Raw genomic sequence first — 26,443 nt, 5'->3', positions numbered from 1 at the left:
CAGATGACTGTCATCTTTCTCCCTCTCTGCTTTTCCGTTTTATCTTTCCATGGACCTTAATGATCAGTGTGCCTCCAGTGTGGGACTTTGGCCTGGTCCCCCAGCAAATGTCCCCAAAGCTTCTTTACCCTGGCTATTTGGTCTGCCATTTGGAGACGTCCATCCAGCTCTCGTCTGATCTGGGCTGCTTGCTCATCTGGATTGTCCAGCTGCAGAAAAGCACAAATACAGAGACTTTCAGCTTGGATCACAAAAACCAGTGAACTCATGACTTTGCATTTTACATGCCCCAATCTCTGCTCCCACAGATATATTTCACTAAAAGTTAAGAATCTTGTTATAACAGACAAATCCAATTGGAGGGAAATCTTAAGTTAAATCCTAGGCAGTTGCTAGGAAAGACATCCGAATGAACTTGCACATGAATCACTTTGGAACTGCTAGGCAGCAGTGCTTCTAATGAGGGCCCAATACAGCACCTCTGTTTTGGTCCAATGAAGAAAGTGTTTATGTGACAGATGTACAAAGAAGGAGACAGTAATATAACTATGAGAAATGTGTGGAGCAGACACAGTGCTTATCCATAGTGCCTACATGGCATATATCCTACAGCTGTCCCACCCCTAGACCATGGGAGATTAATCAATCATTGCATTCCTTCTTACTAAGCCCTAATACCTTCTCAGCCAGTACTCCAGATGGCCACTACCACTGAGTTGGTGTTAATATCTAAGTTGAAATCTATCTTTGTCTTCCCTGTAGTTAGAGCTATTAGGACATAAGAATCAGCATATCCAAGCATAAAGAAGCCTGGAAGACTCCCTAACTTCTCTGGTTTTCTCATCTGTAGAATGAAGGGGTTGGTTACATAATCTCCATCTTTGAAAGACACTGGCAAACATTTCTATAACGGGCCATATAATTATTACTTTCGGCTTTGAGGGTCATACGATCTCTCTTGCAATGACTCAATTCTTCCAATCAAATGTGAAAACAGACATTGACAATACGTAAACAAATGAGCATCTCTGTGTTCCAATAAAACTTTACGTGCAACAACATGTAGCAGGCCATAGTTACTGATCCTCCTCTATGAATTAGGTTTTTCTCTTTATTTCCAAGCAAACCTATCGTTATCCTTCAAACTGTAATTGAGTTTGTTTTATTCAGTAATTAACGACTAATTTTATTCACAGAAAAGTTTAATAAATAGGGAACAGTGGCATTCAAATAGAATGGGCTTTATTCCTCTTTATAGTGCATATTAACTCACAACAAAAAGTAGCTTAAGAAGTATCTGAGTTTTCTAGGTCCCTTTCCTTTAAAAGTCATTTTTATTTAGAAATTTGAAAATAAAAACCCAGATCCAGAGACACCTTGGTGGCTCAGTCAGTTAAGTGTCTGACTCTTGATTTCGGCTCAGGTCATGACCTCAGGGTCATAAGATTGAGCCCCACTGAGGGCTGTGTGCTCAGCAGGTGGTCTGCTTGAGATTTTCTCTCTCCTTCTCCCTCTGCCTGTTCCCCCTTCTAAAATAAAATAATAAAAAACTAAACAAAACAAAACCCCTACCCAGGTCCATGCTTAAAAAAAAAAAATCTCATATATGGTACAAAATGGTATAGAAAAGAAGTTCTTTTTAATATGATGTAAAAAAGAACACTAAAAATTTATGGTCATACTTCTGAAGCATCGACAATGGTTTTTTTTAAAAGATTTATGAGATAGAGCGAGTGAGGGAGAGAGTGAGAGAAAGATGTGAGGGGGGAGGGGGAGAGAGAGGAAGACAATCTCAAGCAGACTCCTCACTGAGCTCGCAGCCAGTTGCTGGCTCTTGGTTTCACTCAGGGCATGATCTCACAACTCCAAGATCATGACCTGAGCTGAAACCAAGAGCCAGAGGCTTAACCGACTAAGTCACTCAAGTGTCCCTTGGTTTGTTTTATAAAACACATAAAAATCCATCTAGCTTTATGCCATGCATTTTTAGCACCCGGTTTAAATCAGGAGTTGCCTTATCTTCTCCTTTCCAGTTTTGAGGGGCAGGACTATTTCCTAGATCATAAAGACTGGATTGCAACTCTAGGCCATATATTCTAAGGCAGCACTTCCCAAAGAGTTCTGCTAAACAACAATCTTATTAAATACTCCAGAAGAAAGTGTTCCAGAAGAATGGTCAGTTGAGTTTCGAAAATGGTGTATCAAAATGCACAAAGTCCCTGAGAAGTTTTGCGGTAAGGAAGTCTGCTAGACTTTGATCAACTTAATTATTCTTTAATTTAAACTGAAATTTTTATTTTTTGCACTATACAATGCCCAGAGAATGAGGTGGAAACCCTGTTCTACACACATATAAAGAAAACCACCCGAAAGCAGTTACACTGCTGCCCAGGGGTCCACGCATTACAACCTTCCCCATAGGTGCACATGGGAAACATGGTAGCCTCCATGTTGTTTTCAAGTGCCAATGAGCTGTCTTCATTCTATTCCCTTGGAAACGCAAGACTTCTTTAGTTCCAGGTGCCAACCCACTGCAAACACTCAAATGTCTCGCTCAAAATACATATGCAAACGAAACGTCTGACTTCTTCACTGAGAAGCAGCAAAATGATTTGGTTAGGGGCTAAAGTTGGGAATTCTGTCAGAAGATACAGTGTCCACAGAGGTTAATACTGAAAAGAGAAAACACAGCCCAATAGAACCATCCCCATTACTAAATTTTATGGAGGCATCTGGCCTCATCAAATGGAACTAGAGACAGCGGAAAATGCCGGCAAAGAGGATGAGCAGGCTAGGTCTACACTACGCTTCATTCCTTAGTTCATGCATTCCCTCACTCATTCACTTATCAGATTTTTTTTGGAATGTCATGATATGCCAAGACAGTGGAATACAGAAAGGAATAAGACAGACTTAGTCGCTGCATCCATGGAGCTTAAACCTAGCAAGAACAGATAAGGCTATTTAAACATTTTGGGCACAAAAGAGAGGGGGCTGGCATTTATTGATGCCTATGCTGAGCCCAGGTATTCTATGGCCTGTATTTCAGTCTTTTCTAAAGGGTCTCAAGAACTAGATATTAATGTGCATTCTCCCAGGAAAAGGACTCTGGGGTCAGGAAATGCTGCTCCCTCCTGAAAACTTATAATACATATTAGCATTATTAAGATTCTGAGCAATTCTAGAATTAATAAGCCTATTGAACTGCATTTAACTTTGTCTTTTACAACACAATTATTTCACTGAAGAATATTCCACATGGCAGTTTGGGAAATTTTACATGTGAAACAACTTTATGGGGTAGGTACCATTATCACCCCCATTTTACAGATGAAGAAACTGAGTCTCGGTAAGGTTCAGGATGTTGGTGCAGTTCACACAGCTGGTAAAGTGGTATGACCCATTAGAAATGGAGTCTGTCTTGCCTCAAACTGAAGCTCTTTTGCTCTGCCATTATGTTGGCTTCTTTCTTAAGTGCCTTGTTTGGTTTCCTAATTGGTCCTGACAATTAAATAACTCGGTGCCCTCACTTTGTTCCTTGTATGCATGGGACAGTTTAACACCTCGAGCCACCACTAGGGGGCAGAGAAATGTCTACCCTCCTTCACCTGTCACAACTGGCTGATGTCTTCTAGACAGGCTATAACAGTGCCAGAGCCCTCCTCAAGAAATGAGAGCAATGAGCGTGTCCTTATCCTGGCTCTGCCGATTAGTAGCTGTGTGACCTTAGGCAAGTTACTTAACCTCTCTGTGCTCCAGGTCTCTTCATCTGAATAATCAGTGTAATAAATCAACCTAAGGCTATCATGGGAATTCACTGAGACACTGGGTATAAAGTGCTCAGCTCAGTTCTTGGCACAGTTTCCTGAACAAACCCTCAGGAAATGGTAGCTGCTCTTTGTGTTATTAAACAAGCCCATGGTGGCTGTATTTCTGACATGGGCCACAGTGGGGCATCAAAGATTCAGACGAGAATGTGCCAGATGGGACCATGTCCCTCTGCGGTATGGATGCGGGGGTCCTACTCTATACTCTGTGCACTAGAAAGGAAGCGATCAAGGCTCCCATCTCTTGACAAATTTCCATGGCTTCCCAATGTCATCAACATTACCCAGGGTCAAGTCCTTCTGCTCTGTTAGACTTTAATTAGAAGGAGTGACCGGAAGGCAGATGCTGCTGCCTGACAGCTAAATGATCTGAAGGGAGGATGAAAAAGGAAATGCAACCAAAGCTCTCTCAAACAGCCTGCATGATGAAGAAGGCCATCCTCAATCGAGGAGCTTGACAGCCCCACTGTATGAAATCCGAAAATATAAAGAGAAATCAAGTAATTACCTTTTCAAGTGCTAGAAAGAAAAAGCCAGAGAGTGAGCTTCCATGGAAACGAGGTTCTGTTTACTGCACTGGCCTTTTCCACCAAGGAAAGGAAAGATCAGCTGGCAAACCAGGCCAAGGGCAAACCTTTCCGCTGACAGCTCATTAGGGTTAAAATATGTACATGTGCATGAAGGCTCTTTACCTAATTAGACAAATAATCTTTCTACTAGCAGAGGTCAAGCAGAGGCAGCGTGGTGGTTGTCATGATTTGCCTGCCAAGCAAAGGGACTATTTCCCTGCACTATGCTCTTAAAGTGATGGGGAGCTGAGCTCAGCACTGCCCAAGTGCTGACAGGTATCACCTAAGCCATCAGTTCCAGCCCATCCTGAGGCTTGGGATTCTCTCCAGCTCATGGCTGTGCCCCTTTAGGCCACGCAGAGGCTCAGACCAGCGTTGCTCTTGGCCTGGTTCACATCTGCAGGAACACCATGCAGCAGGGGATACAGGTCTTAGAATAGGGCAAAGGGGAGTCTGTGCCCCGCTACCCCACTCCCTGGTTCCATGACCTTGTCAGGTCTCAACCTCTGAGCCTCAGGTTCCTCAACTGCTGAGTGGGGATCACTTTGATCTTGCAAGGCTACTGAAAGGACTGAATGAGACAACATGTGGTGTGTTTCAAGGGAAGTTAGGCCCACCGGGGTCCAAATCCTGGTTTTGCAATTTCCTTCTTCAAAGGGACTGAACAAGTGACTGAACCCAAGCCTCAGTCTCCTGGGATAACATAAGATACCTACCCCAGTGTGTTCTTAGGACTGACTGAGATGATACCCATGCAAAGCACCTAGCATGGTGCTGGCACATAGTAGGTCCTATAGTTTAGAAAACGTTTCTAGAATTATCCTGATTCTAGGGTGGGCACTCACCAGATGTCAACTCCCCTCCCTGCCCTTTGTGATTTATGATGAAAACTAGACCCCGGGACGGGGGAGCCCTGGAGTGGACAAGAGGAGCCCTTGTTCTGGTCCTCAATTTGCCCTTAGCTGGGGGACCTGGGGCCAAGGTCATGACCTCTCTATCCATAGTCCCTGCACCTGAGAAATGACAAACCCTATTATGTCCCAGAAGTCTTTGTGAAGTATAGACAAGCATTTCTCAAAAGTATATTCTGGGGATACCAGTTCTGCAGAGAAAGGGGCATGTGGTCAGTTGGGTTGGTTCTCTCTTTCCCCTTCCTGGGGAGTTGCAAGACACATCACTGAGAAGACAACTTCGTGTGGCCCTACATTTCCCAAACTTATCTGATCCTGTGTGTAACACGTTTGTGTAGCACATTCTGGGATGTGCTCAGCTAGGCAATTTTCCTATGTGCTTCATTTTTCTCACATCCATGGACACATCTAGTTTTTTGGAGGGAGGAGAAAGGGAGGAAGGAACCTCACTATGTAAGTGGATCTATATGTCAGTTTAAGAGGGGCGCAGCTGGGAACACTCTGTCTCATCTCTAGGGTGATAGAGAAATCATTACTGGGCCCAGACTTGGAATCTCATTAGCCCCGGAGGCCCTGGAGGATCAGCCTGCACGGGGAACATCCTTGGGCACCAGCTCTCGCTAGGACGCCTGAATTCTTTGGGCTCACACATTATGATGATAGGGGGGCAAGTCCAACTCTGGACTCTTCCAAACTCATCATTACTGCGGCAAGGCAGTCTCCAGTCAAGCAAAAAGATGAGATGATTCAAATATGCAGAAAATTTAAACAGAAACAGGTGGATTACTTTATGCATTATTTGAGTAATTGCTCTACTTTCTGGAAAAATCTGTGGTACTCAGCCTCAGAACGAATGGAGCAACTTCAGCCTCAGGACCCCAATGAAAATGGTCCAGAAGTGTGGCAAGGAGCATTTGAGACAGTGTAGTAAGCTCAAGCCGGGTGTCGGCCCTTCTGAGCTCCATGGCCTGTTGGAAACCCCATCCCCCCCACCCCAGTACATGGCACTGGGCTCCTCACTGAGGCCTTTGGAAGGGTTTGTTTTCTCCTGCTGCCAGGCATTGGCACACACCCTTTCCCAAGCCTGGAACATTCTCCCTTGTCTCCTCCTTGACTCATACAACCAGTTCTTATTCTTCATCCTAGGCTTTGCAGCAAACTCTTCTCTGACCCTCCAGACTTGGTGAGTTTCTCCTGCCAAGCTCTCCTAGCACTATGCACCTTTCCTTCTCTAAGTATTTTTCACAACTGTAATTTTATATGTACTTATGTGATTATTTGATGTTTACCTACTACACTGTTAAGGTCCATGAGGGCAGGGATGTGTGTGTTTTGCTTCTCTCTACATTCCCAGCACCTAGTATGGTGCTGAACACAGAGGGGGCTCTGATAATTGCCTGACCAACGAAAGGACTGAGTTAATTAACTGTGTCCCAAAGAGGGAAAGTGACCTGCCCAGAGTCACTCAATAATCAGTGAGAGGGCTGGGACCAGGTTCCCCACCTGCTAACTTCTAGCTTGCTACGTTTTACTGCTTAGTGACTGTGTTCTGGGAAGGGCCATTCTCTGCAGAAATAGGGAAAGACTGACCTTTGCTGGCCTGTCATCAGTTACATTCCTGCTGAAGCATTCTTAATTCTGGACTCTGGGGGCTTGAGGCAGTGCGCCTGTCAGCAGCAGCGGTGCAAGCCACCGGCTGACCTGGGTTCACTGGATCTGTTTTCCCTGTTTCTCTCCACCTCCTAGCCTGGCCCCTCGGTTCCCAGGGATTAGTGTCTGAGAAGGAGGCTGCCAAAAGCTACTGCAGAGGAGGGCAGAGGCGCTTGCTATCGGCTGGCACGGTCCTCCTTTTCTCCACAGCCCTGTGCTTTTTCTCCTCCTTCACAGACAAACTGCTCCAGCAAATGCTGCCCTCCTGGCACACTGCAGTCTGGAAAGTTACAGCCAGGACAGCGTCCGTTTCCCTCCAAGGGATGTGGGTGTCCAACCTCCTGTCTCAAGAATGTACTGAAGTTTGGGCTGTGGCTGTATCACTGCATTCAGCGCCTGGCTACCACCTCCAAACTCCTTTCCTACTGACCTGTCTCCCCTTGGTCCATGTCTGATGAGGCTGTAGGATGTGATTGGCAAGGGGTCCCCCTCTACTATGCAGCTTCAAATCCTTGCTTTTCTTTTCTTTTTTTTTTTTTAAAGATTTTATTTATTTATTTATTTATTTGTCAGAGAGAGAGAGAGACAGACAGACAGGCAGGGGGAGAAGCAGACTCCCTGTTGAGCAGGGAGCCTGATGCGGAACTCGATCCCAGGAGCCTGGGATCATGACCTGAGCTGCAGGCAGATGCTTAACCGACTGAGCCACCCAGGTGTCCCAGCTTTTCTACTTTGAAGCCAAGCGGTGCTGAACAAGTTACAAGATCTCTCTGAGCCTGAACTTTTAATTTTTTTCAACTACCTTAACTGTAAGATGGGAATAATAATGACAATACCTACCGCATGGATTGATGAGAGGTTAAATGAGATGGTATGTGTATGCCCCTTAGCAGAGTGCCTGGCACACCATCACTTTCAGTAAATCTCAGCAGCTATTAGTACTTGACATTCTGCAGCCTGCGTATCTCATCCTTACACAAATTCTGATTCTAATAACTCTTCAAAGGGGCAGAACAGGTTTTTCCTGCTTTGAGGAAGGAAACCAAGTTTCAAAAGATTAAATAGTTTGCCAGGAGTTTCAGAGATAATTGGCCCTTCACAGAGGACACAGGCCATAGAAAGTAGAGCATGGATTTTAGAATCAGAAAACCTTAAGATCAAACCCAACCTCTGTCACATACTCACTGTGTGACCAGGGCTAGGGCACTCAACCTCTCTGAGCATCTGTACCCACAGCTTTAAAGTAATACCCTCAGAGAAGTACTGTAATGATGATCATAACAGACATTTTCACACTGTAGGGGTTCAACACATTGCAGGTTTATTATTCTATTTTTATTACTGGGGGTGTATCTCGTGCAGTCTGCAGGCTTGCCTGTGATCTGTCTTTACTAGGGCTCTGTTCCAGGGTTATTTCTAGAGAAAACGTGGAATTTGGTGTCCCGTGCATACTCAATTCCATTCTGTTTTTATAAAAATCACCCAAGGAGATACTATCTCATTTGCTGAAGAGTTAAAATAAGATCATTAGTGTCTTTCTTTACCATGCCTTATTTTCTCTCTAAGAGAAGACCTTGAGTAGGTCAAAGTTCCCATCTGAGGGAGGTACTTCTTGATTGCAAAATGCAGGGTTGAGCTCCCAGAGTTTGCCAGCCAATAAGAACATCCTCTTTATTTGAGTCACCAGTTTTATGTCTTTGCTGGCTTCTGGCAATGCAGTAAATATAACACAAGAGCTCCAAATGCAGTAATTCTCTGAGCAAGCAGCAAATAAATACATAAAAATACCCCAGACAGAAAACCAATCTATTCCTTTATGATCCTGCAGTGTTCAACCAGTCTTTTCCCATTCTCACCCAGTCCTGGAATGACCTCCTCTCTCCCTTCCATTTCAAATCAGACATGTTGTTCAGGGTCTGGTTTCAGACCTGCTTCCTGCAGGGAAGCCCTCCTTGATTACTTGAGCTATGTATCAGCTTGGCTCTATAGGCACTGCCAGTCAGTTTAGTACCTAAGCCTTCTGTGTGTCACAAGTCTCAGATTTCCATTCCCCACCAGAATAGGTATGGGGCACAGTCATCAGGGACTTAGGAACTGGAAACAGTCAGATCTGGGCTCAAATCTTTGTTCTACCACTAACCAGCTCTGTGACACTGCACGATATACAGAACTCTGTCTGCAGCCTCTTATGCAAAGTGGGAGTCCTAATAGTAACAATGCCAACAGCAGAGGCTTGTAATGAGAATGAAAAACGGTACTCGTAAAGTACTTAGCATGATCCCTTGGATAGGATGCGGGTCTACAAATTCAAGACTATAATTTAGTACTCTTGAAGACAGACACTGGTTTTTATCCAGCACGAGGGACACAACTGTGTTTTTTATGTATCACCTTAATAATCTTCACAGCTGATGTTGGGAGATGGTCCAATTCACCTGCACTATCCTGAGGACACAGGGAACTGAGCCATTTAAAGAAGAGTGGGCATTATCTTTCCAGGTGGGAGTGTGGCAGCTGAAGCTCAGGGTATTTTGTGAAGCAGGTGGTTTTGTGAAGAAAGGGTGCTGGGAACTAGGCTGGATTATCCCTTTGTAATTGTGTGTCACCTTCTAAATATTTCTGGAATCCACCTATTCTGTTTATCCATTTCCCTAGGCCAGGCTGCCACTGACTCGGTCCTGGACTGCTGACCTATTCACCTGCATCCTCTCTGACACGGTAGTTCTCAATCCTGGCTGCACACTGGGATCACCTATGGGAGATGGAAGGAAATTACAATATCCAGGCTGCAACTGGAGCAGCTAAATCAGACACTTGGGTTGGGCCCAGGCATCAGCATTTTTAAAAAATCTCCACGTGATTCCAGTGTGTAGCAAAAACTGAGAACTTCTACCAAAAGCCAGTGGTTCTGAAACTATGGTGCACATGAGAATCAACCAGAGAACCTGTGAAAACAGAGCTGTGGGGCTCAACCCCAGAGAATTTTTTTTTTTTTAAGATCTTATTTATTTATTTGACAGAGATAGAGACAGCCAGCGAGAGAGGGAACACAGGCAGGGGGAGTGGGAGAGGAAGCAGCAGGCTTTCAGCAGAGAAGCCTGATGTGGGGCTCGATCCCAGAATGCCGGGATCACGCCCTGAGCCGAAGGCAGACGCTTAACGACTGAGCCACCCAGGCGCCCCCCCAGAGAGTTTTGATTCAGTGCGTCTAGGGCAAGACCCAAGAAGGTGTCCTTCTAACAAGTTCCTGGGTGATGCTGATGCTGCAAACCACACTTGGAGAGCAAAGGACTGAATCCATGCTCAGCATCTGCATCCTGCTCCTGCTTAAGACCTGTCAGTAATGCTTCGTTTTTCTTGGCAATAGGAGTCTGAAGTCCTTCTCGAGGCCTAGGGAGCTGCTGCCATCTGGTTCCTGCACAGCTCTCCGGCCTTATCTGCCAACACTGGATCTTGTCCTCCAGGCTCGAGTCATTTTGTGCTGCTGCTTCTAAGTTCTCAAACATGACATATTCTTCTATGGCTTCAGGCTGATGCACATGCTTTCCCTTTCCTTCTTCTAGCCTTTGTGCGGCTAACCCAGGTTTGAGCCTCCACATTGCTTCCTTTCAGGCCCCAGGCAAGGTCACTTCCTCTAGGCTCCCACAGCATCCTGAACCTCCTCTTTTATTGCTTCCATCACATTTGCATTATTCTCCCTGCTGTGTTCTCTGAAAGAATAAAAGCCTACAGGGCAGGGACCTTGTCTGTCTTATTCACTATAAGATCTGCAGTGACTGATGGCATAGTAGGTGAGCTAGGAATATATGCAGAACTAAATTTGAGATAGAGCTAATAATATCTACGGGGCTCAAATCATGACCTAATGAGAAATCTGAGTGCAAATGGTTTAGACTTATCAAACCCTTGTTGAGCATATAACTGAAATTGAGAATTTAAGTGCGGAAAGGGCAGAGACTAACTGACTAAAGTGTTATGAATAACTGAGGTGTGAACCAATTAAACTCTGGGAGCCTCAGTTTCCTCATCTGGAAACTGGGAATATTAATACTCAGCTCATCATTTGAAGCATATTCACTAAACACTTGCTTTGTACACAGGCATTGTGGTTTGAGCTGAGAGCAGGACAGACACAGACATTGCCCTCTTTGAGCTTATGGTCCACAGGAGAGCTAAAGTATATTGAATCCTGAGTACTTAACTATGGCCTGACCATACCAAGTGTTTCATTCATCGCCTTGTTTAATCCTGAGATAAGTATTAACATTACAATCAACATCACTTTACAGAATGAGGAGCCTGAGTCCCAGAGAGATTAAAGTAACATCTCAGGGAAGGGGTTTAGCTGGGATACGACTTCACTTCTGCCTGAAACCAGAGTTTAAGTTTTTCAACAGTTCATGTTGTAATGTTCAGGGGGGTAACTTTCAAAAAAGAAGGGTTATTTTTCAAAATTGGCAAAGTATCTCGCAAATGTAAATTATTATTTTCATAGTCATTAGTCTTGAATTTAGTTTTTACTAATTTCTGAAATTCCGTTGAGGCAGCCAATTTGATAGAAAATGGTCACTTTTTCAAAATGAGCCCTAGGAGATTTTGACATAAATATTATAGGAAATAAAAATGTTTTTTTGTACCATTAAATAATTTTGATATCACATCATCGAGTCATGATGAAAAGCAATTTATAATGGCAAAAATAATGTGCTCAACAGGAAATCCAGTAAACATCCAGTGATGTCTAAAATACCTCTATACACTAATAAAATGGAATGCTTTTGCTAAAAATGCCCACTCTTTATTTTAAGAGGAAGTGAATTTCATTTTCAAATATCGACAAGGCAGTATAAAAGTTACTAACAAGGACAAAGTGAAATCGAATTTTCCAGCTTCTACAATGATGGCTCTAGAGAACGTGTATGTTCACGCAGGTGAGTGTGCGTGTGTGTGTGTTAACAGACGCCTTGAGCAGCAGAAAACATTCAGAGCTATGGCATAGAGCTGCTCATGTCAATTAAAATTGAGGCAAAGTAGTATAATTTCCAGGGTACATGAGAACTGTCATATACACCTCTGTTTCCTTTGAGTGGCACGTCACAAATACAAGACGTGCTTAATTTCTAGTCCCAGGCTGATCATTACACAAGTACCTGGTAGAAATTGGGTCTATTCATAAGTCTACCCACATATATCATTACCTCATTTTGCCTGCCCTGAAGAGTGTGCCTACCCTGTGACACCATTGTTTAAAGCCAAAAATATTTATAAAAGGTGTGTTTCACCTTGATTAAGACCTGTCAAAGGAACAGTTAGTTCCTGGTGTCAGATCCATAATCAAGTAGATGTATTTTCTATTAGTTATTTAAAAAGTATCAGTGGGCAAGAGGAGGAGGCAGTATTAAAAAAAAAAAAAAAAAAGAGTGAGGTCCCATATCTTCCAACAGATGGGATAAAAGAAATGATTTAAAAACACACGTTACATTGTCTGCATTTACTAAACGCTTCCTGTTGTAATACACTATATCATGTGCTATAGATGAGCAAAGACATTAGACTAATTTATGCGACAGCTCTTAATTTATTTGTGGGAATATGAACACCTACTCTTGCCATATTCTATAAGCTGGAAGTGGTGGTGGGGATCTGGAAATAGAAGACTTTGTATTTTTGATGTAGTTGGGGTCAGTAATTCCATGTCAATCAAAAGCAAGGATAATCGTGTGTTATACTGAAAATATGATATTGAAAAAGTAAATTCAAAAAGAGGAACAAATTCATCCAGAGAGCCTAATTTATTCCTTGATAACAAATTAACCCTGAAATCTCAGAGGCTTAAGACAACAGTGGTTTATTTCTTGCTTATTCTCCAGGTTCATGTGGATTATGGGGGACTCTACTCCACACAGTCATTCAGGGACCCAGGCAGATGGAAGCACCACCATTTTGTGACTCTGCCATCTCAACATGTGGCTTCCAGGCTCCGTGACAGAACACAGAGCACAGACTTCATGGCCTACTTGCTAGAGTTAGTCATATGGCCCTAACTATTGCAAGGGAAGCAAGAAAATGTAAGGGAACACAGAGAATATTTTATCTCTGTCACGAAAAACAACTGTGGATTCTGGTTAAAAAAGTAGAAAATCTTATAACAGAAAATCTATTTTGAGTATATGCAAATTGCTTGATACTCTAGTTTACCTGACCTGTGTGGATAATTCTACATCATTCAAATTAACACAAGTGAACATGGTGTAACATAATTAAATTTTCATTGTAAAAGGCAAATATGGCTGTGGCTAAGAGGAGGGAAATAAAAAAAAAGTACTCTCCTCTGAGAGAAAAATCTGCAAATAAAGAGTATTTTAAGCAGTATAAATTAAAACAATATTGACTGAAATACACAATTCTGGCACTAGAGAAATTCAACTCAAGACAGTCCTAGGGCCTCACAATCTAATTTATTTCTGATGTACTTATAATTGTCTAGGCCAAGAAACACTTTCAGTGGTAGACCACCATCAAGACAGATGATTTCTTGTCTCCTGAAATTTTATTTGCAATTCAGACATAAGACTAATCCTCTGTGAAACTTTTTTAAAGATTAGACAGTTCATCTACTGATGTTGCCCTTTCATATTTGCAAAAGCACCTGAGTTGAACTTCCCAACAAAGGGAATGCTTTATAAGGCCTTTAGAGAAACAACTTTGTAGCAATTGTAGTAAATTTCACCCCACCTCATAATTACTGTACAATCTCAAAGGAAACAAAAATTTAGCCAGGAACCTCAATTAACCACCGTAAAAAAATTACTTTCACAAGTAAATTCACAACACGGATTTTTAAAAGAGCAATACTAAATATATGCATCAGGTCAATAACCTGCTCTTTTTATGTTAGCATTCCCAGACACAGAATTGATTTGCAAAATGGTGCCTTTCAACAAGATGTTTGTTATATTCTAAAGCAAGAGAGTGGAAAAATACATTTTTGAGAAATGGTTTTAACATGAAGTAAAACCCAAATGATTTTTAGGTTAATAGCTCAGCTAGTGTCTGACATAAAATGGATGTTCAAAATATATTTATTGAGTGATTGCCCATAAATATTTTATCCTCCATGTAACAGGTAACTCTCAATATCCTAAGCTAATCTATGTGCTTTAATTAGAAAATTGTCTTCTATGTTTTTAATCATAATCATGGTCATCATTAGCAACTCTATTAATTAAGAGATGACTAGATCACCTACCTATTCATTATATTTAATAAAAATAAGGGAATGATCTAAAACTGTAGGGTTTGGAGAAAATGAGATACCTAAATAAATACAAATATCCTCTGAATAGTTGAAAGGACTGTAGTGAGATTATTATTGTTGTTGTTGACAGTGTTTTACCCCCTTTAAAGTCTTGTAGGGATTCTGCTGACATTTCAGCAAAATGTGTACTCCTAGGGGCGCCTCGGTGGCACAGCGGTTAAGCACCTGCTTTTGGCTCAGGGTGTGATCCCGGCGTTATGGGATCGAGCCCCACATCAGGCTCCTCCGCTATGAGCCTGCTTCTTCCTCTCCCACTCCCCCTGCTTGTGTTCCCTCTCTCTCTGGCTGTCTCTGTCTCTGTTGAAAAAATAAATAAAATCTTTAAAAAAAAAAAAGTGTACTCCTGTAATTTCTTATTGTAAAATTCTGCCATAGAGATATCCAAACCTGATGCCATGAGGTCCCCGCTGGTTTCAGACGGTGCTTAATGGAGTCTGTCTCTACAGTTTGACATGTGCAGTTGAGTTGGAAATGGCTGATTAAAAAATTTGGAGTCAACATACGCAGCCAGCCTGCATGGAACAAGATAACGCCCCAGGTGACAGCCTGTGGCTTTGATGTAGGACAGTTGGAGCGGATCTTATACTCCTGATAGTAAGTCAGACTGCTGCACCCGGCAAGGAAAATATTCTGAAAAATTCATAAGCTTCCCTATCATTCATAATTAATCTCTGAGTCAACAAGCACTGGCAATTTATACTGGCCAGCACTAGGGAATAGCCAAGGACTGGAGCTATACCTCCTCCTGCAAACCCCTCTGAATGATTCATTTCATGGCAACCTTTAGTTTCTTATCAGGAAAACAGGGCTACAGAAATTCAGGAGACAATCTTCAACATAAACGGTGATATTAGCCATCATAATTTATAGGATGAAGGCATCAGGTCTCCTCTTAACAAAAGTATCCTAAGAAAAGGTTAAGATTCCACAGAGACCCAGATTGGGATTTTTTCTGACAAATTCTACAACCTCTGTATACTAGTCATTCTTAGCCAGGTGGAGAGGTGGGAGTGCTATTGCCCCCACCCCCACCCCCTCCGGGGAACATCTGGTAAAGTCTAGAGGCATTTTTGATTGTCACAACTGAAGGGGAGAGTGCTAATAGCATCTAGTGGGTAAGAAGTCAGGGTCGTTGGTAAACGCCCTGTGATGCCCAGGACAGACCCCACAACAAGGAGTTCTCCGGCGCCAAATGTCAATAGTGCTGAGGTTGAGAAATCCTGATGTAGACGTTTGACCTCAAGTAAGCAAGATGTGTGCCCTGACAACATTTGATTATGGAGGCAAAGAGATGCTGCCAAACTGACAGGGAGGCTTAGCCTCATCATGTTAATCCTCTAGCTGTTAAACATTTCCTAATATTACCAGCTGGGCTGAAATCTGAAATAATTTGAGGAAAGAAAGAAGAATGGGAATTTTGGCCATTCACGCTGTGATTAAGAAATTTAAGAAGGTGCCAGGTTTGCAAAAAGAATAATCTGGACAGATATGTGTGGAACCCTGCTTTCGAGTTTATCTCACTGAGATGTGTAAAACACAGGGGACTGCTGGAAGCTTGCCGGCAGCCTTCTGCGTGTCTCAGCCCCACTGTGTGCCGGGTGTGCTCCTGCTTCAAGCTTCTGTGTTCCAGCAGGAAGCTGCAGCAGCGTCCCTAGCGGCACACATCTTCTCTAACATTCTGCCAGGTATATCCTGACACGACATCATCACACACCAGGTCCCCAATCTTTTGCTCAGAGGGTCAGGGTGACGTGAACATACAACCAACAATCCCTGATTTAAAATCCAGAGATGCTTCCCAGGACCAAATCAGAACACAAGAGGTAGAAAACCTGGGGAGTGGGAGAGAAGTAGGGCAAGGAGGAGGGTGTCTAGATAGATGATCCTACCTAGATTTGATTCCTTCCTCTAAGTCACCTTAAGATAAAAGTAGGAAAACCCCACTTCATTTCCAATCAGGTAAAAGACTTTGCCTTCCTTCCTCACTAAATTCCATTTACACTAATCTTCTTAAGTTTCCCAATGTCACTATTTCATAAGGGAAAAAAAATGCTTGCTTCTAACATCTGTGTTTCTGGGGATTCTTTCATTGGAATGAAAGAAACCACACTGATCTTGTAGAAAAAGAAAGAGCGTGCAACGAATTCATTTTACCCAAGAACATCTTAAGCCAGTTTCTCTTCCCTGATAAACTACACAGTAAGCATGAAGTTGAGATTTCTAGGGCCTAGGTTTATATCATCCTTCCCTTGTTAAAAAAAAAATTAAGATAAATATATGTGTATTTTCTATATGATTTCTGCATGAACAAAAGCTGCAAAGGAGAAACACACTGACCCAAAGAAACGTCTCCAACAGGCTGTCGAATGGGATTCTTCCTGCTGTTCAGGAATTGGAGACATAGACTGTAGGGGGACATTCACACCCTCTGGGGTTTATTGAGAACTGTCTGGCTTGACCTGCTGGCCCTAATCATCACCTCATTGACCCTCCCCACCAGCCTTGCCCATGGCTATAGAAACAAAAGACCAGGAAAGGAGAGGAGAGGAACTGATAGAAAGAAAGAGAACTATCAGGGTTCCTGGAGCATGAGCAAGTGGCAATTGCCATGGTTCTTCTTTATTCTCCCTGTAGGACTACCTACTGCTCCTCCTCCAAGAAAATAACAGAAACACTGGGATGCCAGCAAGAGAGTGGGCATCCCATTTTTCCTATGGGATGATTGCTATGCAGCCAACTGGCTGGCTGTGTTTAGTTGAGCAGATTTAAAACACAAAGAGAACTGGAGGAAGGTGGCATGATAGGGGAGCACCTAAAGCCTGTTTTCATGACCACTTATTGGTGTGGCAAAGATGCATGGTTTTTTGTGGGCCAAGTGCACACTGAGTTAGGGCCATCCTGTTGGAACTTCATCCTCGTGGGTAGATGCTGGTCCAGGGAACCCTCACAATCAGAGGCTCTAGAATGGAGCCCCAGGGATGAGAGTTGATGTGTGAATGGAAGACAAGAGGCTGAAGAAGGTCTCTCTTATGAGAAGACATCTCTGCATGACTAGGATTTCCTAGGCTTCAGAGCCCATTTCAGATGTGCTGTTGCCCTGTCTAGAATGCTCGTATCCCCCACTCTGTTCAAAGTCACTGCCCCTGCCATCTTTCTTCTGTAAGGGCAGGCTTTCCACCACATCCTGTCTTCCAGATTCCTTTCTCAAAGGCTCTCCTAAAACCATGCACTTGCCATCACAGAATTCAGGTTAGTCTGCAATTGTACATCCATTAGTATGATTGCTGACTGATGCCTGTTTCCCCATGAGATTATAAGTTCCATGGTTTTTGTTCCACATAATAATCTCAGAGAATAGCATAGAGCCTGGTCTGTTAGGTGCTTAAATTCTTGTGGAAAGAAAGAAGGAAAGGAGCTTTCTGTACGTAGCATTCCTGATGGCCTCTTTTCACAGCATTTATCACTGTGGAACTATTATTATTATTATTATTATTATTATTATTATTATTATTATTATTTACACATATATCTAATGCTCTTACAAGACTAGAAATTTCTAAGGGCAAGAACCATACCTGGTTTCTCCCTAGATTGCCCATAAAACATTAAAGAAAGAAACGGGCACAATTTTTGGTTGTTTGACAAGTCTACATGAATAAAAACCTAGACTGGATTCTTATCCTTCAAAGTTGACCCTCAGAGTTCCTACTATAACATCTTGTTTTGAAGAACTCTGATTCTTCAATCACTGAATCAATGACTTCAATATGCCTACAAGGTCTCCATAATTCCTCTGCTGTATTGTAAATTCTGTTCCAGACTGACTTATGTAATAGGTAGGGAGGGACAAAGGGTGCTGCATGTGGATGAAAAGAGGGAAGAATGACACTCTAGGCCTTTTGTTCTCCAGAGGGAACTTAGCTGGGGAAAAATCATTTTGAAAGAGATATACCATGTCTGCACCTGTACAGGAATTAAAAAATATTTATTTCAGGGCTGCCTTATTAACTAACTGATTCAAAGGCAGTAAGAAAATAATTGGAAGGAATGGTAGTGAGCTATTTCTGGCAGCACAAGGGGTGAAGGCAATTCGGGAAGGTAGAGGCTTCCTTCCTCAATAATTGAAATCCTATTTCACAGTCCACAGATTTTGTGGCTGTGCCTTGATACCACAATAAAAGTATTTCTGGAATCAAGGAAAGAATTCAGTTTTTGGTTTTTTTTTTGACGTTAAAGATAAGTGCAGGAGCTGTTTTTTTCACTGTTTATTCTACTTTACCATAGGAAACCTAGACCCTCAGGAAACTGGCGAATCACTAAATGACCAGAAAATGCCAGAACAGACCCACTCAGTCTCAGTTATGTGACACACTTAACTCCTAAAGGAGCTTCCATGGGAATCCTTGCAAGGAAGCCCCAAGCGCTGCCTTGTATACTCCTCCGCAAGCACTATTTCCCCGCTCTGAACGTTATGCTTCAAAAATCACCTCTGAAAACTGTTAGTGTCCAGTGAGTCGTAGGATTTTCAAATGAGTCCATTGTAATACCCTCCTTCCCTTTGCTATTCAACAGAATTGGAAGCTGAGAGGTCAGGACACTAGTTTAATATTTCAAAATTCTTATTTGAGAAATCTGAACCTCTTGGAAAAGAGGTTTCTAAAAAGCATAATAACAGAGGCAGTTCATTCCTTCCTTTCTTCTTTGCCTTCTTTCCATAAGTATTTATGAAGCATAGATTGTACCAGGCAATGTGTCAGGAGCTGGGCATACAATGAAAAACATACATGAACTAACTGGCTATTCTCTTCTGAAATGTATAACCTAATGAAGGATACAGACATTAATTGTGCATATTAATAAAAACTTACAAATAGGGGTGCCTGGGTGGCTCAGCCATTAAGCGTCTGCCTTTGGCTCAGGTCATGATCCCAGGGTCCTGGGATTGAGCCCTGCATCAGGCTCCCTGCTTGGCTTGGCGGGAAGCCTGCTTCTCCCTCTCCCACTCCCCTTGCTTGTGTTCCCTCTCTCATCGTCTCTCTCTGTCAAATAAATAAAATCTTAAAAAAAAAAACAACTTACAAATAGATTATTGCTCCAAAGGATAACAAAATTATGTAGCAGACATCTGACCTAGTGGCTCTTGAATTGAGAGTAAAAGGTTAAGTAGAGATTAACTAGGCCAAGAGTGGAAAAGCACCTTGCAGACAGGCATGGTATGTGCGAAGGGCTTGTGGCAGGAGAGAATGTGGAAGCAGATTAGCATATGGCTGGAGTACAGGGCGAGATGGGGAGTTACATGAAATAAGGCTGGGGAGATATACAGAGGTCAAGCCATGCATAGGGTCATAGAAAGATTGTACATGGGGTCTTGTAGATCATGGAAGGTTATTCCTCTTTATCCTAAAAGCAGTAGAAAAGCACTAGAAGTTTTAAAGCTGTAAAGTAGGGTGAAATATGGAGAGGAGGGATGAGAAACTCAAAATAGCATTTCAAATGGCTTATACAGAGAATGGAGCAGAAGCGTTAAGGGTGAATGGTGCTGATGGTAGCCAAGTCTCCTAAATATACCAAGTACTACAATGGGCTGGGTACTCTATAAACTTCTTTGATTGTGACTACAATGCCATTAAGAAGGACTTTTTATATTTAAATAAACTTTTTATTTTAGAATAGTTTTAGATTTATAGAAAACTTGCCAAGAATAGTACAGAGAGTTCTTGTATACTCCACACCCAGGTACCTCTATTGTTAATATCTTGCATTATCATGGTATATTTGTCAAAACTCATGAACCAAAATTGATACATTATTATTAATTAAACGCCATGATTTATGTGGACTTCCTTTGTTTTTCCCCTAATGTCTTTTTTCTGTTTCCAGAATCCCACTAAGGATATTGCATTATCTTCTGCCTTTATGTCTCAGACTTTTCGGTATTGAGGAGTAGTAGCCAGGTATTTTTGGAATGTCCCTCGATTTGGGAAATACTGGTTTTTCTCATGGATAGGCCAGGTTTATGGGTTTTGAGGATGAAGACCACAGAAATGAATAGCCATTCTCAACATACCATATTGAGGGTACAAGCTATCAACCTAAGTTATCACTTATACCCACCTTTATCACCTTGCTAAGGAAATGTTTTTCAGGTTTTTCCATTAAAAATTTACTTCCTCTCCACCTCCTCTCTTCATACTGTTTTCTTTGGAAAGCACTAAGTCACTAAGTCCAGTCAAACTTTTTGATACTACTCCTTGAGTAGTCTCTACATAAATTATTTGGAATTCTTCTGTATGGGACATTTGTCTCCCATTTGTCTTTTCTCCTTATTTATTATAGTATAGACTTAAGGATATTCACTTTATACTTACACTATAATAGCCCAATGTGTTATTTAATGTGTTGCTCTAATTGTTATTGATCAGACCTTTGGGAGTTCTTTCTATTGGCTTCTGTGTCTCTTTAACATATGTCCATTATTTTGTGGGTTGTTTTTTTTTTTTTTTTTGACTGATTCCTTACTTTCTGGCACTACATAATGCTCCAGCTTCATCTTGTATATGGTCTACCCTAGCCTTAGAATTAGTCATTTCTCCAAGGAACCCTGGATACTTTCATGGGAGAATGGTATTAGAAACCAAGTTATGGGCATTAGATGTGCTCATTGTTGCTGAGGAAAGGATTTTTATCCTCAATTCAGATGACAACACAAATGATTAGAAAGCTTAAGTGACTTGCCCAGTATAGGACATAGCCAAGATTCAACCAGATACCTTTCCTCCATTCTCCTTTGTAAGAACACTAAATTTCATTCCATATCCAGCATTTCCCTCATTGGCTCATGCATTTTGGGGAAAGCTGACCCTAGCCTCAGCTCCAGGTGGGTGTCCTTCCTTGCTTAAGTCATTCAGCAGGTCCCAGGTAGCTGGGCACAGGGCCCGGACCATGGACATGATACCTTTGTATAATGTATATGCACCAATCAGATGCAAGATGACATTCTCTAGAGAGTTTCTGGGTAAGAGACGTCCTCACCTTTCTGAGAGAGATGCTGGGGGAAAATTCTCTTTTCCTGCTGGATGTAAGTGGAACTGTAAAAAGAAACTATGGCAGGATAAGATGGTGAGAGAAACAGAAGGCAGAGACTTTGCTGAATTTACAATCATAGTAGGGCATAATATCATATACAGCTGAAGATTCTGCAACCAATTAAAGATGGAAGGTGATTCACCTATTCATTTACTGTTAATTTATAATATGCTTAGTTTGCTTCCAGAAAAGAATTAGGTGGCTTCCAACAAGGCATGGATGCAACAAAACTCTATAAACCAGGCTAAAAAGGACAAGAATCAGCTGAAATCTGGCAATGGTAACCTCATTCAAAACCCTAGACTGAGGAAACTCAGTAAAATTGAGTGAAAATAGGACTCTGAATTCCTAATCATGAAGGCAAAATGAAGGGCTTGATGAATTACTTTGTTTGCATAATGTAATTTCAAAACTGCTTGTTCTGAGCCCTGAAAGAAACCTGTTACCAGACAACCTGCAAAGGACACACTGAACCCCATAAAAGTTGGTATCAGAGAGAATGGTTTCACAATGCAGGAACATTCCTCTGAAGGCCATTTCTTATATCCACTCTCAATAAAAGCCAAGGGTATAAAGGATAGTTCTGTGAAGGCTTCCAAAGAAACCAAGGATGTACTACCCAAGTCGGTAGACTTTTAGGGAACTGATTTAAAATAGCAGGGGACGACCAAGAATCTCAAGAAATAAAATAGTTAACATGCCCCTTGGCTTTTCCATCAACTATCTGTTGTCTTGGTTTCATTTTTAACTGGAGATTCATAGCAGATAGCATGGAAATGAAAATTGGCCCTGAGCTCAGTATAGCATAGTTAGGAATTCTGCCTGTAGAGTCAGAGACCTGGGTTGGATTTCTCATTCTTTGTGTGCATTTTAGCCACCATTCTTTAGTCATTGGTTTTCAAACTGTGTTCTACTGAGACCTGGGGTCCCCTGTAGGTCCTGGAGGAGGAGGGTTCCAGACCTTCCACCCTCATTTCCAGCAGAGCAGCTTTACACTTTAATCCCTGAAACATTTCATTTGAAAAAAAGGATCCTGCTACTGAAACAACTGCACAGCAGTAACAGAAACCTATTTTTGACACGGGAATATATTCATGTGCATGCACAAAGACAGAGGAGTAGTGGGCATACAGGTGTCAACATGTTAACTGTAGTAAATAGTCTCCAAATACGTTCTCTAGCCAGCCCCTTCTCCCTAGATTCATGCACCCCTCCCGGTAGAGGAAGTGCAATCTATCTCTTCTCTCTTGCGATTTGGGTTGGCTTTGTGACTCGCCTTGGCCAACAGGATGTGGCTCAATTATGCTCTGGTGCTTCTGAGTCCAAGCTTTGCGTGGACTGGAAGCTTCTATTTCCTGGCTCTTGGCGCCCGGCTGCCATGCTATGTGAAGCTCAACACACGTGGAGAGGCTGTGGGGAGGAGAACTGAGACTCTCAGTGGAAAGCTGAGCATTAACAGTAAGCTGCCTTCCGTGTCCCAGCTCAGAGGACACTGCAGACGACCGCAAGCCCAGGTGATATTGCACAGAGCAGAAGCAGCACCCACGTAATCTCTGCCAACCCATGAAATCATGACAGATAATAAAATGGTTGGTCTTTTAAGCCAAAGTTTTGGGGTTAGTTTGTTATGTACTCATAGATAACTGAAACAGGGGGTGTTTTCTTCTAAGTAGTTTTCTGATTCTTTTAAATATTATTTCGCAATAGACATGTTATTTAATCCTCTTGTTTAAAAATGAGCTATAAAAGTGTGTAAGCTTTTATGAATACTCCCTTTGTCCAGTTTTTATAATCATGGACACTGGCCACCAAGGAATGACGTTGTCATGGAGCAGAATAAAGCTAACCAACTGTCACAGGTATCGAAGCTGACCTGCCAACACACACACACACACACACACCTGACACAAGTGATCCAGAAATGTATAATCAAAGAAACAAAAAATTAACAGACTCTCTATGCAAGTGGTTGGTGAAGTATAAACATACCATATAAATCAAAGAATTGATAGTGATGCTAATGTTTAGAAGAGAGGGGGGCTTAAAATATTCTGACCCTAACATTTCAGTTTAGGGGTTCGTGTGTGAAATGACCCAATCACACGCCAGTCAGGAGAAAACTACAAGTGAACAATGGTGCTAAGAGAATAAATTAACTGCATTCCAGTGAATGAAAAAACAAAACAACCAAAACTATGTATTTCTGGCAAACAGAAGAGCTTCTTTTGCAAACAGAAGAGCTTCTTTTATTTTTCTCCATATAATATTTCAGAAGCATAATATGCTTTCTTATGGTGCCAAAACAACACCTAAAATACCCATTTGTTCCAAGTTATTGCAGAAAGTCAGGTGGGAGAGACAGCAGATCAGCTGACATCAGTGGGCTGGAAGGTGTCTTTGGTTCCAAACAACGTAAGTACATGTATGTGTTAACTATGAACCTCACAGATATTTCTCTTGAATTTCTGAAGCTTTTTTAGTTTGTTTTCTTGCAATTGGAGTTAATGCACACTCTAAGTCATAATGTAAGGGAAAAAGTGATTAGTCTGCAAACAAGGGGAGGTAAATTAAATCCCCAGGTTTCATGATGGCATATGTTTGAGGATTTACCATTTCCATTCCTTTTGTGTTTGAATTTTTGAACGCCCTATTTATGGAGTATATTTTGTGAAGGCACCTTGCCTGTCTAGTATTGGTGGTTCATAGCAAGTGAAGTCTAAGTCAGTAATTTAGTGTGCATTTCAAAATAATCATTTGTTTAATATTATGCAATTTGATAACATTTTTCACTTAGGGAGTGTCCTAGGGTACACTGGGTAATTAGGCAGGGATATATTTTAAGTCATCAGGGACTGGAGAATCCACCATCACTACACATACTCTTTTAGTCTCATGCTCCTCCCCATACAGTGATGCCCAGAAGATGCTGGGCTCATGATAGTTCTTAGTGACATAACTGTGATAATGGTGATAGTTGTGTGCTGCCACCAAGCAGCAAAGCTGCAGCAGCTGTCACCACGGCCTGGGAACTGCCATCAGGAATGGCTTTCTTCCTTTATGGCCAAAGGCTTGGCGCTCAAAGCAGCATGAGGAGCTGTATTTATGGCAGAGAAGAGGGATCAACAGTCTTGTTTGTGTAGATTAGGGTTGAGAGGGGACCAAAATGGGGGCAGGAATCTCTCCCATCTGTTCTTGTTTTTCTAAAGGGCTGATGTCAGTGAACAAGTGAAAATGGCTAAAATTCCCCACTCGCTGCCCTCAATATCAGCTTATAGGTTTCTAAATTCACACTGACCTCCTCGGGGAATCTGTGAGAAAGTCCCAAATGGAGCACGAAATACTGCAAAGTGCCATCTGATTCAAGTAGAAATCATTTCTATTAACAACCAGGGGCATTTTATTGGGAGGCTGTTAATAATTTCTAAGGAATTGCACTTAACTGCTGCCAGCTAAAGGAACTTCTTCTTGGTTCTAATTAAACGACAAGAAGGTAAATAATCAGACAGGGAGGACTGTGAAACCCCAGAGATACCAGGAATTTAGGGCCCGGATGGATTGGTTTGAACATTTGCAGTTTTCAGGGGTGAGTATCATGACTATGTTATCTTTCTGTTACTGTTAACTACTGTGCATTTTCAAATCTTGTCCTTCAATTTCAACATGTGCATGAAAAGCTTTTATTGCTGTTTCCTGGTTACCTTTTGTATTTCTTTTTGCTTCCACCTCAACAGGCCTATGGTAAAATCCCTTATTATTATACTTTTTTTTTTTCACAGTTTAATTTACAAAGAATTTTCAAGGACATTATCTCAACTGAACAGTAGGTGCAGTAGGTGGAAGTAGTGCTGCTATAAAGTAGGCAGCACTGAAATAAGTCATACCCATTTTACAGATGTGGAAGTTGAGGTCCAGAAAGGCAAAGAAAAACTCCCAGGGCAAATCATTGCTCTAATCCTATTGTGCATTCATTCAATAACTATTTAGTGAGCATACGCTATGCTACATGTGTCATTACATTACACTGGTGAGGTGCTAAAGCAATGCGGTTAGAGTATGTTTGGAAGCAGATATCAGGATTTAATAAAAAAATTTCCATCAGTTCATCAGGGTTTCCCAGTCTTGGCACCAATAACATTTTGGAATGGACAGTTCTTTTTGGTAGGGCCTGACTTGTTCACTATAGGGTGTTTAGCAGCATATCTGGCTTCTACCCGATAGAGGCCATTGGTCCCCTTCCCCCATTATGATAACCAAAAATGTCTCTAGACATTGGCAAATGTCTGCTGGGGGCAGAACTGAGAACCAATGAGAACTGAGTTTTGTGGCCTTCAGTTCCTCATGTATAAAATGGGTACACACATCAGTCTCTACCTAATAGCATTGCCGTGGTTAGTGAATTGACCAAATGATCAGAAAGCAAGAGATCTTTCTATTCTTCTTATTCAGATTATCTAATATTGTTTTTAGAGATTTTAATTTAGCTGAGGGGGGAGAGAGAGAAGATAAGTGGGGGGGGAGCGGCAGAGGGAGAGGGAGAAGCAGACTCCCCACTAACAGGGAGCCCAACACGGGGCTTGATCCCAGGACCCCAAGACCATGACCTGAGCCAAAGGCAGATGCTTAACTGACTGAGCCGCCCAGGTGCCCCCAGATCATCTAATATTTATGTTGTGCCTACTATGTGCCCTGCAAACAGGAAGGTGGAGGCAGATTTGGGCCTAACTTCTAGGCCCTGCCTCCCACATCTGTGCTCTGTTTTCTCAACTAGCTGCAACTCTTCTGGGCCTTCCACCCAGCCAAGTCTTATTTTGTTCTTGGTCTCAACATCTGTAAACATCTTTCTCTAGTCTGTTACTATCTCTTGTCATCTAAGTTGTAAGGAAGCTTTCAGGTTTGAAAAGGTTTTTCTCAGGCTGACCTTTTAGAACTTGCCATGCTCAGAGGCGCCATGTCATCTTGCTCTCCTGTCTCATGATCAACCCAACAAAGTCTATCAGTCCCTGATGTCTGTCATCAGAAGGAACTGGGGATACTGGAACTCACTGTTCCCAAAGTGTCCATGGTAACAGTGAGACATGGTAT

The 26,443-nt window shown here is 42.1% G+C and overlaps 1 protein-coding gene across 1 annotated transcript in view; it reads right to left on the bottom strand.

Moving 5' to 3' along the window:
- Positions 1-26,443, bottom strand: part of CADPS (calcium dependent secretion activator) — a 799,713-nt gene that overhangs the window by 255,214 nt on the left and 518,056 nt on the right. The window contains exon 13 of the mRNA XM_087866885.1: positions 129-209. Within this exon, the coding sequence (XP_087723011.1) occupies positions 129-209 (81 nt within the window). The remainder of the gene's footprint in view (positions 1-128; positions 210-26,443) is intronic.

Source organism: Ursus americanus, chromosome 14, assembly GCF_024610735.1.
Source record: "Ursus americanus isolate L20-20 chromosome 14, mUrsAme1.1.p, whole genome shotgun sequence".
NCBI classification, from domain to species: Eukaryota; Metazoa; Chordata; class Mammalia; order Carnivora; family Ursidae; genus Ursus; species Ursus americanus.
The sequence above is the reverse complement of the archived record's forward strand: the minus strand, read 5'-3'. Positions and strand labels throughout refer to the sequence as shown.